We start from the raw sequence: 14,991 nt of genomic DNA, 5'->3' as shown, positions 1-14,991 counted from the left end.
TTGCAGGAGATTTTTCTAAAGAATCTCCCAATAAAGGTTCATTCATCGTTCCTTCAATTATATGAAGTCTGCCAGTACCATGCGATGAAAAACAGCCCCACACCATGATGCCTCCACCTCCAAACTTCACTATTGGTATAGTGTTTTAAGGGTGATGTGCAGTGCCATTTCTTCTCCAAACATGGTGTGTAGTAGGACAGCCACAAAGTTACATTTTGCTCTCGTCTGACCAGACTACACTCTCCCAGTATTTCATAGGCTTGTCCAAATGAGTTGTAGCAAACTTTAAACAAGCTTCGACATGCCTTTTCTTTAGTAATGGAGTCTTGCTGGGTGAGCATGAGCAGTGGAGTGCAGTGTTTATTGTTTTCTCTGTGACGATGGCACCTGCTGCCTCCAAGTGTTTCTGGATCTCTTTCTGAGTGGTCCTTGGCTCTTGGGCTACTCTTCTGAGTATTCTTCTGACTTCCTGGTCAGAAATCTTGCGAGGAGCTCCTGTGCACGGCCAGTTGATGACGGAGTGATGTTGCTTCCACTTGCAGATAATGGCCCCAATGGTGCTTACAGTAGGATACAAAAGTTTTGAAATATGTCTATACCTGATTCCATCAATATGTTTCACAACATTAAGGTTCCAAAGGTCTTGGGAGAGCTCTTCGCTTTTACCCATCATGAGATGTTTCTTGTGTGACACCTTGTGAGTATCTAACGTAGTATCTAATGTGTAAACCGTCAATTTACTAACACAGCTGATATTAATTTGCACAGATGGGTGGTATAATTACTTTCTAACTACTTATGGATTTCGGCTGGTTCCTTGCCTTAACTTGCCTTGGAGAACTGCTTTGTCTTAACGTATTCAATACTTTTTTCCTGTTTCATTCCACTTGCGTTCATTCCGCCGGCGGAATGGAAAACGACCTATCGGACATTTTCAATTAGTATAAACAAATGAATTATTTTATCGCCGCAGTTCTGGTAAAAGATTAGTCAGGACACTGTTGGCTTTCTGTGTGCACAGTTTCATGACTGTGTGCTTAACTCCTGGTGAGCAGGGGGATGGGAAATGGGCGGTGTTTGAGCTCCCTGCTGGGCAAACAATTTACACCTCTCCATGAGAACATTGAGACAGAGATAAATCGGAGAGCACGACTAAAGCTTTTTTGATAGTAAAACACCGTATACAACTGCCACAATAAAATTATAACATTTAAACCAAAGATCGGACTTGTATAAACGTTTACTACCTTACATTACCTACATAGACGAAAATCAGTTCGCTCGTGGTTTCATAAATCATGCACATTTCCATCAGTATAAAGTCCATCAGCTTTATTGAAGAAAACAAATGCAAAGTTCCATATTTAGTCACAAATGTCCTCTTCAAAATGCATTTAGTGTTTTGGTATCCCACCCCTTTGGAAATTAGTAATTAGCCATAAACTGAAGTGAGACACCAGCTAATCTGCTTTGGCTATGCTGAACAACCCGAACAAGCTAATCTGCTTTGGCTATGCTGAATAACCCGAATAAGCCATTTGTTTTCATTTTTTGCCATTTGGAGAGGTTTGGTGCCATTTGGAGAGGTTATTTTATGCCTTTTTAAAAAAAAAAAAAAAGTTTGCTATTTGGAGAGGTTTTAACCTGTGTTTGGATAACCTTACACACAATTTTAGTGGTTAGAGATAACTTCCTCATATTTTGGGTGTTCATGGGCAAGTACTTGGGGCATCTTTGAGACCAGGAATGGGGTTGATAACAACATTTGCTGTGAAGATAATATTTGTGTTAAAAGTAAATAATTTTTTTTATAATAAAAAAAAATTCTGAATATATTGCCCTAGGTAGGCTAGGTAAAAGAAGAAATACTTGAAATAACTACTATTTCTTAAAGTCTTAAGTGTCTACTTTCATATGAGCCCTTAACCACTACTATGGTGTGTGATATCACAAAACAAATCAATGCTGAACACAGGTACCCCCAAAACAGACAAAAATGCCATTTTTTGAAAATGAAAGAGGTTAAACATAACTTTATTTATGGACTTTAGCGTTTGTAAATTTCTTGTGGTAATAACGATGTCTGGTGAAAATTTCATGTGAATAAACTCATTGGAAATATATTTACTGAAAAAAAAAGTTGATGCATTCAATACTTATTTCCCCCAACTGTATATGTAGAGTACCTTAACTTGTACACATAGGAAGAATAAACATGTTGAAATACATATGTAATTATTTAGAAAATGCAACCAAAGGACATAATGAAGACATTTATTTCAGCATTTATTTCTTTTTTTGAAGCAGTCAGCACCTGTTTTGCATAATAATCCTATGGAGTAGATTGTGTTTTTAAAAACACCCTGAGCTTCTTCTGGGATGCTCTCATCTGCATTTTGGAACAGTGGTTTTCATCAGAAAAAGACGTTACATGTGAACACAGCCTAACATTGTTTAGCTACCAAACCACGTTAGATACTAACTTTATTTCAGTTGAGGTATCTTTATGTAATGTCAACTAAATAGCTTCGCTGTCTAATGTAACTTAATTCAGTACATGAATATCCATGCACCTAAGCCTTTCTTATGGTAGGGAAAACCCTGAATTTGGGTGTTTTGCTGTGAAGTTAGAGTTTGATACCCACCCAAATAAGATTGTTTTAGCTACCTTTCACTTGTTGAACTGGTTTTGGGGCATTCCAAGAGCATTCAGGAAGCCTTAGCTATGCTGAATAAGCACATAGATATAGCTGTACCCCACCCAATCTTTGTTGATTTAAAGCCCTTTCCCAGTTTTGCATGAATCATCTATAAACAAATTAACGTTGCATTGTCTACGGCTTCATTTTTAACTGTAGAATAAAACAAGTTGCCCTTACATTACGTGAACACAGAATAAAATAAAATTAGCTTTTAGTGAGAACAAAAGTGATGGGATTATATTGAGTGCCAACCAATGTCAGAGGCTAAATCCTACAGATCCTTTTAAGCGGGTCATCTCGTGTGTGCCACCTGTGTGGATTAAACTGAACTCTGTAGTAAGCACTTTGACCTTGATTCAAACTCATTTACTTTCACTTTCATAGAGCCTTGACATTCAGTTGTTTTAAGATTACATTGAATATATATATATATATATATATATATATATATATATATATATATATATATATATATATATATATATATATATAGATAGATAGATAGATAGATAGATAGATAGATACTCACACACAATACACACAATTACACAATTCAACACAATAATCTTGTTGTGCAGAGAAAAATTCATAGTCCTGTTTGAAACAATTGTGTTCCTAAAAATAGATTAAAAATTTTTCTGGACATAATTATAGAAGTGCAGTCACACTTGTGTTTGATGTTAGTCCTTTTTTATATTGAACAGTAAAAAACACAATTAGACTGTGAGCAAATACTTGTGTAGATTATCAGAGTGTAGCGCTTTGTGAAAGTAACAATTTACCTTAATCAGTGTGTGGTTCTCATAAATATGATCCAGATTCATGGATTTTATACAGCTAGCTAAAGAGGCATTCATTCAAAATGTGTTTCCTCACCATTATCCCGTGCCGTAGGTGGCTCATCTGCTGCTGCATGTTCGGCAAGCTCTGACAGGTTTTCATCCACTGGCCGGGCGCTGCGCAGGCTCATAGACAAGCGTCTCTTAATAATCTTCATGCGGTCCATCTGAGCTCACTTCATTCAGAGGCCTGCAAAGACAATCATGCTTCAGTCATATGCTGTTTCTAACTAAACTTTAATAAAAATGATGAATGTAAGAATCATAACAGATTATTATTTTTTTTTTATATAAATATGGTCATTCATGCCATTATTAGATTTGATATTGATAACAGTGATTAAAGTCTAACAATACCGAAAGCCTTTCACATCCTAGTCTTCTGGTTACATGATTTCTAATAAAGTTTTATTGAGAAGAAAAACATACCGACTGACACACTGCAACAATCATTCACAGTTTTTTTCTTTTTATACTAACAAAGGAAAACAAAATTAAAAAGTACAAACACCGAAAACAAACCTGGTTACATGATTTCCTCCAAAACTAATGTCATGTGATTCTAAAAGGGTGGTCTGTCATGTAGCTCCAGGGGTCAGTGACTTTTTTTTTTTTAAATCACATGACTGTAGTGGAGATTACCATTAACTAGTATCATGGTTGGCATTATAGGTGGCTAATTGCCTGTTAACTTTAAATGAAGGGGCTTCATCCAAGACTCAAAAACCAAAAAATAAACAAAAGACTTAAATCGTTTTAATAAAATCAGGAAGTGTTGATAATGATACCCAGTGTTTCAAATCTACAGCTCGAATGGCTTGAATAAATTAGTATGATGGCACATACACTAGCCATCCACTTTATTAGGAACACTTGCACATTTATGCAGTTGTCTAATCAGCCAATCATGTGGCAGCAACACAGTGCATAAAATCATGCAGATACAGCTCAAGAGCTTCAGTTAACGTTCACATCAACCATCAGAATGAAGCAAAATTGTGATCTCTGTGACTTAACCATGTCATTGTTGTTGGTGCCAGATGAGCTGGTTTGAGTATTTCAGAAACTGCTGATCTCTCGATTTTCATACACAACAGTCTGTAGAGTTTACACAGAATAGTGCAAAAAACAAAAACCACCGAGTGAGCGACAGGTCTGTGGGGGGGAAACACCCTTGTTGATAGGAGAGGTCAGAGTAAAATGGCCAGATTGGTTCGAGCTGCCAGGATGGATATAGTAATTCATATAATCCATCCAATCATTTTCTGTACCACTTATCCTACACAGGGTCATGGGGAGCCTGAAGCCTATCCCAGGGGACTCGGGGCACAAGGCGGGGGACACCCTGGATGTGGTGTCAACCCATCAGAGGGCACAATCACACACCCATTCACACACTACAGACAACTTGGAAACGCCAACCAGACTACAATGCATGTCTTTGGACTGGGGAGCAAACCGGAGTACTTCCCACTCATATAATCTCTCTTTACAATCGTGGTGAGCAGAAAAGCATCTCAACATGTGGTCCACCTTGTGGTGGATGGGCTACAACAGCAGAAGACCACATTGGGTTCCAATTCTGTCAGCTAAGAACAGGAATTTGAGGCTATAATGGGTACAGACTCACCCAAACTGGACAGATGAAGACTGGAAAAAGACCAGATGATTTTTTTCCCTAATTTTCCAAGTTGCTGAAACACCCAATCCAGCCCATCTGATACCAATATCCAAGCCATGGTTGAAGTCACAGAGATCACACTTTTTCTTCATTCTGGTGTTTGATCAGATACTGAGGATCCGACTGTTTATTTTAAACACCAGACAAATATGGGATCTGTGTTAAAATATTTCCCAATTCTAAACCATCCACTGATATGTTTCTATATATGCAATAAATGCATATGATCTTGACGGACGACACAGATTCTGCATGTGATCACATGACAGCTTGTCTTAAAGCAGCATTCTCAAATTCAGTCATGAAGACCCACTCACCCCTTAACATGGTGTAACGTTTTTCCAGATCCCAACACACCTGATCCAGCCCAGCAAAGCAAATGCAGCAAAAATCCGTGGTCAAAATGTAAACTGAAAGTACTGATTAAATTCTACTCTTACTGATTAAGAGAACAAAGAGTCACCAATTTGGACCACTATTGTGTTTAATGGCAGACAACATATGGATTAAGCATAATCGTCTATGCTTTTACATAAATTACTATACTACACGTATTCTTATGAAGAACACAGAACTAGATATTACTGTGTAAACCTTGAGGATGATGAATCATTTCAATATGTTGAGAAATTTTATGATGTTAATGCTTTGATATCAAAACCGTAGAAAATAGGATCTGTGCAATTCAACAGCCAATCAAACCATCCAATACCAAAATATGCCCCTCCCAAACCCTACAGCTGTACATCATGACTATTAGTTCCCAAATGTATTTCAGTATTTTCAAAATAACATAATATAAATACATGTTTCACAAAGCGATGCATGCAACTTGCCTAAACAGATCTTTTACCAAGAGCCTAATAATGTCTCATATAAGGGAGAGAGATAGATAGATAGATAGATAGATAGCTTTCTCATTAATTTTGGAAGTTTGGAAGATTGGCTTCACAACACAGATCACTTACATGCACATGAATCAATACTCAATACTAGAACTTGAGACAAAAGAAAAATTAATACACAGGGGCATTTAAATGAAGAAGGCACCCACCAAAGCAACAGCACAAATATTATTTGCAGCTATAAGTACCCTGTAATGCAGAGGTGGGCAATCTTATCCGTAAAGGGGCTGTGTGGGTGCAGGTTTTCATTCCAACCAAGCAGAAGCCACACCTGAATCTGTTGAAAGCTAAGATCAATTGATTAAACAGGTGGAATCAGGTGTGCCTCCTGCTTGGTTGGAATGAAAACCTGCACCCACACCGGCCCCTTCTGGATAAGCTTGCCCACCCCTGCTGTAATGGCTCCCAGAGAGAAGTTTGCCAAATCCACTAAAAAAATAGGATGTCTCGCTTAAACCCTGCTCAGCGTCCTGTCTGCTAAAAAAGCCTACTTAAATGTCAAATATCAGATAGTTCACATTGCTACAAATAAAGTACAGCTATGACAAGACCATTGTTTACTGATACGCATAACAGGAGGCTGCCTATGCACCATTTTACCTGTTAATTCACTATACTTTAAAAAAAAAAAGTGTCCATCATCTACAAAAGTAACTGTGTTTCTTGCCCTCTTATATTTTTCAATTTACCTGAGGAAGCCGCTTTGATATAATGAATGCAATGCCTAACCCCAACTGGGGATATCATTGTGTCGTGGATTTTGTGTCTCGAGTTCAACACGTAATGAGCAACACTTCTCTGGTTGATGAATATGAATGGCTTTCTGGCACAAATGAAACATAAGACAATCTTGTTAGTGTGATCATTATAAAATGTATGCATCTATGTATTTGTCGACATTCCCTTCAACAAATGTACCAGTGACCCAAAAGGCACTGTTTTCTCTAACCTAAAATGCTAGTTTTTACGGAGCCCCCCTAGTGTCAGGTAAGAAAAAAAAAAACAGCCGTGTGTAATCCGTACCCTCGGTTTTGAAATCGGTACCCTCGGTTTTGTAAACCGCGCGCGCCGCTTAAAATTGGGTTTATATTGGACATTCGCTGTACATTCGAGCTTCTCTCTTCTATTTCTCAAGAAATAAACACACAAAAAGGACATAATGTATACTGTCTTAATAATGTGTATTGAGTGGACATAGAACCAATACAACTGAATATATTTTCTTACATTTTCTCCCATGAAAGCCCGCGGAAGCGGAAACGCAGGTCATCAGTGCCCTATAGTAACGGAGTCAGTAAGGGACCGTCTAAAAAGTGCATGACCTGGGCAACTGTATAAGACTGTACTAAGTTTATAGTCATCTACTTAACAGGATATCTAACTTATCGCAGTGTTAGGATACAGTATGGATAAAGAATTTTTATAGCATATATATTATTAATGATATACCTTTATATTACACATATAAACTTATTGTGCCATATAAAAATCTTATACAGTTGCCATACAGTTGCTTCCGCGGGCTTTAACGGGAGAAAATTTAAAAATATATTCAGTTGTATTGGTTCTATGTCCACTCAATACACATTATGTCCATTATGTGTGTTTATATCTTGAGAAATAGAAGAGAGAAGCTCGAATGTACAGCGAATGTCAAATATAAACCCAACTTTAACGCGGGGTGCGTGGTTTACAAAACCGAGGGTACAGACTGCAAAACCGAGGGTACGGATTGCAAAATCGAGGGTACGGTTTACAAAACCGAGGGCACGGATTACACATGGCTGTATTTTTTTTCCTTACCTGACACTAGGGGGGCTCCGTAGAAGTTGGTCTCTTTAAAAAAAAAAAAAAGTGTAGCTTTTTTTTCATGTTGCCATGCGTCGTTCCACCTTAAATGACTGCAGGTACGATATTGCACCAGTAGAGGGCACTCAGTCTTCTTTAATCTTCTTTGTGGAGTATTGTGCTGTAGAATAGCAATGACTTGGGCAGATATACCACTTTAGAGTGCTTTTACTTTTCTTCATATTTTTATTTTCATTTCTTTAACCTGCTTTCGTATTTTTTGTTGGTATGAGTCAGGAAAAATACTTATTGTTCGAACCATTTTCAAAGAGTCATACTATGTTGTATAAATTCCTACAAATGCCATATTGTCCTATATAACTAATGTTCAGACCACGACTTCCTAAAATGGTGTTTCCAGCCCGACTAAAAAATCTTCTTTTTACCCTTAAAATGATTATATTTCATTGGAAAAAATGGCTATTTTTCAATAGTTTCACGTGACATCAGACAATAATCGCTGCCATTTTTAGGACAGCAAAAGACTGACTGCTCTAATGAGATGCCTTTAATTTGCTATGCTGTCAGTTGTAATAACCATAAAAGAAGTGTAGGATTAACATTTGATTTTTACCGCCATGATAAGTAGATCACCACCATAAAGAGGGACCCCAAAAGAACACTCCCGCCAGTGTAATGAGCACTTTATTTCAGTATAACATGCTAGCTAGCTAATGCTATCCTGCATTAACTAATGTTATTGCCTTGTGAATTACATTAATGTTAGGGCTCGAGAGCCTCTCTTGTTAAACACATCTTTCAAAAGAAAATGTTTGTTTTTTTAACCATCTGGCAAGTTTGATCTTTAACAGTAGGAAAAGTTAGCTTGCGGATATTGACTACCCTTGACATACAGTGCCCTCCATTAGCATTGGCACCCTTGGTAAATATGAGCAAAAAAGGCTGTGAAAATGGTCTTTATTGTTTAAACTTTTGATCTTTTGTTCAGAATATTCACAAAAATACTCATGGATATCAAACAATTGCGAACACAACAACGGTTTATATAAAAAAAAATCATCTTTTTTAAATATAGGTGGGCAACAATTATTGGCACCCCTTTGAATTCATATGAGAAAAATATATTTGACGTATATTCCCATTGATATTTTACATTTCTTTAGTATACCTGGGTGACTAGGAAGAGGAAATTGTTCAACCATGAATTCCAGTTTCATAGGGGTATAAATATGAGGTAACACATAGGCCAAATTCTCTTAGTCATTCATAACAATAGGTAAGATAAAGGAATATAGTGATGTGCTGCAAAAGGTTGTTGAGCTTCACAAAATGGGGAGTGGCTATAAGGAAATAGCAAAAGCATTTAACATGACAATTTCCACCATCAGGGCAATAATTATGAAGTTCCAGTCAACTGGAAATGTTATGAATCAACCTGGAATTGGACGTGTGTCTATATTGTCTCAACGCACTGTGAAGATGGTTCAAGTGGGCAAAAAATTCTCAAAGTATCACAGCTGGAGAATTGCAGATGTTAGTTGCATTTTGGGGTCAGAAAGTCTCCAAAACTACAATCCGAAGTCACCTACACCCCCACAAGTTGTTTGGAAGGGTTTCAAGAAAAAAAAGCCTCTGCTCTCACACAAAAACAAATTCAAGCGTCTTCAGTTTGCCAGACACTATTGGACCTTCAAATGGGATCGGGTTATATGGCCGGATGAAACCAAAATACAGCTTTTTGGCAATAAATACCAGAGGTGGTTTTGGCACACACAGAGAGGTAGCTATAAGGAAAATACCTCATGCCCACAGTTAAATATGGTGGTGGATTTTTAATGTTTTTCGACTGTTTTTCTGCCAGAGGACCTGGACATTTTGTTAGGATACATGACATCATGGACTCTATTAAATATCAACAGATATTAAATGAAAACCTGACTGCCTCTGCCAGAAAGCTTCAAATTGGCTGTGGTTGGATCTTCCAGCAAGACAATGATCCAAAACATACATCAAAATCAACACAAAAATGGTTTACTGATCACAAGATCAAGGTCCTGCCATGGCCATCCCAGTCCTCTGACTTGAAACCCATAAAAGACCTGTGGGGAGAACTGAAGAGGAGAGACCACCAGCAAGAACCTTGAAGGATCTGGAGAGATTCTGTATGGAGGAATGGTTTCAGATCCCTTGCAATGTATTCTCCAACCTCATCAGGCATTATAGAAGAAGACTCACAGCTGTTATCTTGGCAAAGGGAGGTAGCAAATGTATTGACTAAAAGGGTGCCAATAATTGTTGCACAGCTATATTTAACAAAGTTTATATATATATATATATATATATATATATATATATACCTGTGTTTTGTTTGCAATTGTTTGATATCCATTAGAGCAGAGTATTTTTGTGAATCTTTTTTAACAAAAGATCAAAAGGTTAAACAATAAAGAATTTTTCACAGCCTTCTTTGCTCATATTTACCAAGGGTGCCAATAAGAGTGGAGGATACAAATCATATCAGAAAGGCACAAATTTGACAAGTTTTCTGCTAGTTGGTATCAGCAGTTTATAAGCAATATTACAATCCATTTGATCAATTTGTTGATGTACCACTTATTCTCTTCTCTAACTTGAGTTTTTATTTTTATTTTTTTATCTTTCACCAAAAATGTTTAGACCACTTTAAGGGTTTATACATTTTAGCCGATTAAAATCTCACCTCAATCTGAAAGAACAGGACAATTTTTCCAAGTCTGGCTCTGGACCCATTTGAGTGCAGACTCACATTCCTCACTTTCATATCTACATTCCTTTCCTTAGTTAGTTTCACTGTAGTGACTGAATAATACTGGACGGAATATTGATTAAGGGACCACAGGTAATTACAGACGCCAATCTCCAAACAAGGCAGTAAAACACTTTGGGCCAGTAAAATAAAGAAATGTTAGGATTCCATTAGGGCAAGACTGCTGGCCAGACAGCTTTAGCCCAGGGCTGCATGAGGCAAGTAGTACTATAGTGCCTGTGCACCCTGGAAAGGATGGTTTTAGCCTACTTCATTTGGACAAAACAGGCAACACTTTGTGTGTCATGTTCCTTGTCTTCTCCAGTGAATTTACCACAAAATAAACCTCTCAATGTAGTAAGAAGATATGAATGATTCAGATGGGCTTTAAGGCAGAAGATGCCAGCAGACTGAGTAAATTAATTAGGAACGCTGGTAAGGTCATTGTAAACAACTTACATGGACTCTGTACAGCTGCATGTTCAGGGGAGGACTGTGGCTAAACTGGTGCTCATCTTAGACAATGTCTCCCACCCCCTGCATGACTAGTCTAGTCATACAACAGAGCACCCTGATCTCCTGACTAATCTGGCCACGGTGCAGCAAGAAGCGATATTATGCATATATCAGAAAACGTAAGAGTTGTACCATGGATGATAGTCAGAAGGCTCCTGGTGAGAGCAGAAAAGCACTGGATCTGTTTCATTACAACTACAAGCAGAAGAAGAAGAAAAACTTAAACGTTTTCCCTTTTAATGCTAGTAATCCCATGAAATGTTGAACGAAAATGCTTAAAATATGTTTCATACCTGTTGCTATCAGACATTATAGTCATATAACTTGTGCCATCTAGGCTTTAAGGCAACGTACAACCAATGACACACATTAATCTGATATTTATGTATTTATTTACATAGTTATTCATTTTATTAGTTATCTAATGCCCATTATAAAAATATCTATTTTATACAATATAAAGGGTGACAAAGACTTTATGCCAGACCAGATGTGCCAGAGGACCAAATGATCCTATTTTAGGACGTGATACTCTTATAGTCTGATTTTTTTCATCGCCGAAGATGTTTTACTCCCTTTAAACTGAGGTCTGAACACTGGGTCTTGTTGGAAAATTATACATTTTAATGCAACATATGATACATTTAAAGGTGAAGCAGACTTTGGGCAAGGCTAAAGCTATTTTAAAACCCATTTAAAAGGTCAGAAGACTGTGGCAGCTTTTTGGTGTCCAAAGACGTTTTAACCTACTAAACATGGCCTCATTAGGGGAAAGAGTCATTTTATACAATATGTTATGATACCTTTAAGAGTGAAGATGATATTGGGATGGACTGGAACCAAGATGCCATTTTACAATGTGCTTTTCTGACAGACTCCAATGAAATTAGTGGCCTGACATGTTTTTTCAGACTGTGAAAAACAATTTCCTTCCAGACTGTGGTCAGATTTTTGTGGCCCAACATGTTTTAACCTTTTACAGTTACACTACATGGCCAGCAGTATCTGGACACCTGAGTACTTAACATCCCATTCCAAATCCATAGGCATTAATATTGAGTTGTTCCTACTTTGCTGTTATAACAGCCTCCACTCTTCTGGGAAGGTTTCCACTAGTTTTTGAAGCATGGCTGTGGGCATTTGTGCTCATTCAGCCACAAGAGCACAAGAGTTTTGGCACTGATGTTGGCCAAAAAGGTCTTGCATGAAGTTGGGATTCCGGTTCATCCCAAAGGTGTTCAGTGGGGTCAAGGTCAGGGATCTGTGCAGGCCACTCAAGTTCTTCCACATCAAACTTGGCAAACCATGTTTTCATGGCCCTCACTTTGTACACCGGAGTATTGTCATGGTGGAACATGTTTGAACCCCTAAGTTCCACTGAAGGGAAATCTTAATGTTACAACATTCAAAGACATTCAAGACAGTTCTGTGTTTCCAACTTTGTGGCAACAGATTGAGGAAGAACCACATGTAGGAATGATGGTCAGATGTCCACCAACTTTTGGCCATACAGTGTATTTCTCAGTCCATACAAGATTTTGTAGATTTTTTGTGATTGGTGCAGACAAATATGATCGATTTTACTACAGCTTTTTTCAAAATTACAATGCAATTTGCGGAGGAAATCTTTGTGGAAAACTACTTGAGTTGGCAAAATTGCACAGTGATGTTTGTTGGTAAATGAGACCTAGCTCTACTCATGTTTGATGAATGTGAATCGAAGAGGGCTTTGGCTGAATGTGCACAGTGATGGTGTGGATTGGCCCAAATCTGTGGAAAACCTGTGGCAATTTTTAAAAATTACAAGCTCTTCTGAATATCGTGGCGTTTCCTTGATTTTGCTTTCATTTCTGTGAGACTGATTTGTATCCAGCTGGATATAAATTTAGGGGTGGATTTTGGTGACCAAAGCCATCTAGTGATGTGAACAGAAAAATCAGGCATTAAGTGCAATATAATATGATACTTTTAAAAGTTGAAAATGGTTCAAAGAGGTATTTTCCCAGTTTGTACTACCAACAAAAACGAAAGCCACCAAAAATGCATTTATAAATGAATGAATGCATGCCATGGGTTGCACAGAGGCACAACAGGTAGTGTTTCTGCCTCACAGCTCCTGATCTCGGGTTACTGTCTGTACAGGGTTTCTATGCATGTTCTCATCGTGTTCTCACCGCATCTCTGTGGGTTTTCTTTGGGTTCACTGGTTTCCTCCCATCCCCAAAAAACATGCCAGTAGGTTGACTAGAATTGTAAAATTGCCCTAGAAGCGTATGAATGTTTAGGTGTGTGCGCACTGCAATGGACTGCTGTCCGATCTAGGGTGTACAGTATTCCTGCACCCAGTGTTCCTGAGATAGAGTCTGGATCCACCGGCCGCTTGAGCACGATAACGTGGTAATGAAAATGAACGAATGACTGCGCTCTCTGCAGGCTGAATAACATAACCGTCATTATTTAAGGTGGAACGGCGAATTGTAATAAGAACCCAATTTGAGCCTCGTTGCACGGTCAGTGCGCACCGGTCAGGCACTGCATTTCAATTAAGTGGTGGTTTCGGAGACACGGAACAGACAAAGCTTTTTAATTTAATGCGAAACACACGCGTAATTAAGTTTCCCTCATAGCAGTGCGTCTTTGTTTACTATGACAAAACCAGAAACTAAACTACTTACTGTAACCCAGTAACGCTTCCTGCGAGCTAATTAGCCTGCTTGTCCACTCACATATCGTGTTGCCTGGCTAGTTAGCCATCTAGCCCATTTCTGAACTCCATCACACAGCTAGTTAAGATACTTCGCAGATTCCCCTCTCAAAAAAACCAACAAATGTAGTTTTTCGTATGTTCAGATAAGCAGTTCCTCTTCCCACAACCAAGTTAAGCTAACAACCGAAGCCTGAGTATGAATGCTCATTGAGACAACTAGCTAGTTAGCATCTTTGTTGTTGTTAGCTTGCTAGCTGAAGTTAGCCAGCAGTAGCAGAATAGTTTAGGAGCTCATTAGTAGCCAGCAGGGTTTAGCGACTTTGTGTACCAGATGCAGATGAATTAAACGTTACTGTGGTTATTACTATTATATGTATAAAACGAACACTATAGTATGGTGCACCCGTATGGAATAAAATATAACTCACAGACACGAGATTTACATTGCAGATGTGACATATGCGCTGGATGTTTCGCGAGTATTTAAATAGGGAAAAGAAAAGATTGAAAAGAAAAGTCGGGAGTCAGAGATGGATAAAGAGAGAACAGTATATAGTGTGTGTACCTGTGATGAAATCCCGGGGTGGTCCCACAGTGCAGCCGCAGTGTCCCAGCGACCTGAACCACAACTCAACTCACTGCGTCAACTTCAAATATATATCAATAAACACAATCCAACAGCCAAGACACGCAGTTCTCACTCTTTCACCACTGTCAAGACTGGATGTTTCACTCAGACCCCTCATCCACATCCTCGTCCTCGTCCTTGAACACGGGGGGGGGGGGGAGAACCCGAACACCCAGCACTCACACTCTCTCGCACTCACACTCTCTCTCACTCACTAGCACACACACAAGCCGGCTACACTAACCATCCCGGAAACACTGCAAGGGGTGTGTGAGAGGTGGACACACTGGCTTCCCCAAAACACACAACGCCATCAACATATTTGAGTTTTCTCCCCCTGTGTTTTTCTCAGCGGAGTCCAACAGCAACGGGTTTGATGAAATATGTGAATATTTCGGAGCATCCGTTTTTTTTTTGTT

At 38.5% G+C, this 14,991-nt stretch overlaps 1 protein-coding gene across 5 annotated transcripts in view; it reads right to left on the bottom strand.

Annotated features, from left to right (window-relative positions):
- The window catches only part of LOC128607681 (cyclin-dependent kinase 17), a 46,543-nt gene extending 31,714 nt beyond the window's left edge, over positions 1-14,829 (bottom strand). For all 5 annotated transcript variants that reach the window (XM_053624768.1, XM_053624765.1, XM_053624764.1 and 2 more), the window contains exons 1-2: positions 14,510-14,829; positions 3,579-3,731 (exon numbers count right to left, since the gene is read on the bottom strand). In XM_053624768.1, the coding sequence (XP_053480743.1) occupies positions 3,579-3,708 (130 nt within the window). In that variant the 5' untranslated portion in view covers positions 3,709-3,731; positions 14,510-14,829. The remainder of the gene's footprint in view (positions 1-3,578; positions 3,732-14,509) is intronic.
- Positions 14,830-14,991: the final 162 nt, after the last annotated feature.

The sequence above is a fragment of the Ictalurus furcatus genome, chromosome 5 (assembly GCF_023375685.1).
Source record: "Ictalurus furcatus strain D&B chromosome 5, Billie_1.0, whole genome shotgun sequence".
NCBI classification, from domain to species: domain Eukaryota; kingdom Metazoa; phylum Chordata; class Actinopteri; order Siluriformes; family Ictaluridae; genus Ictalurus; species Ictalurus furcatus.
The sequence above is the reverse complement of the archived record's forward strand: the minus strand, read 5'-3'. Positions and strand labels throughout refer to the sequence as shown.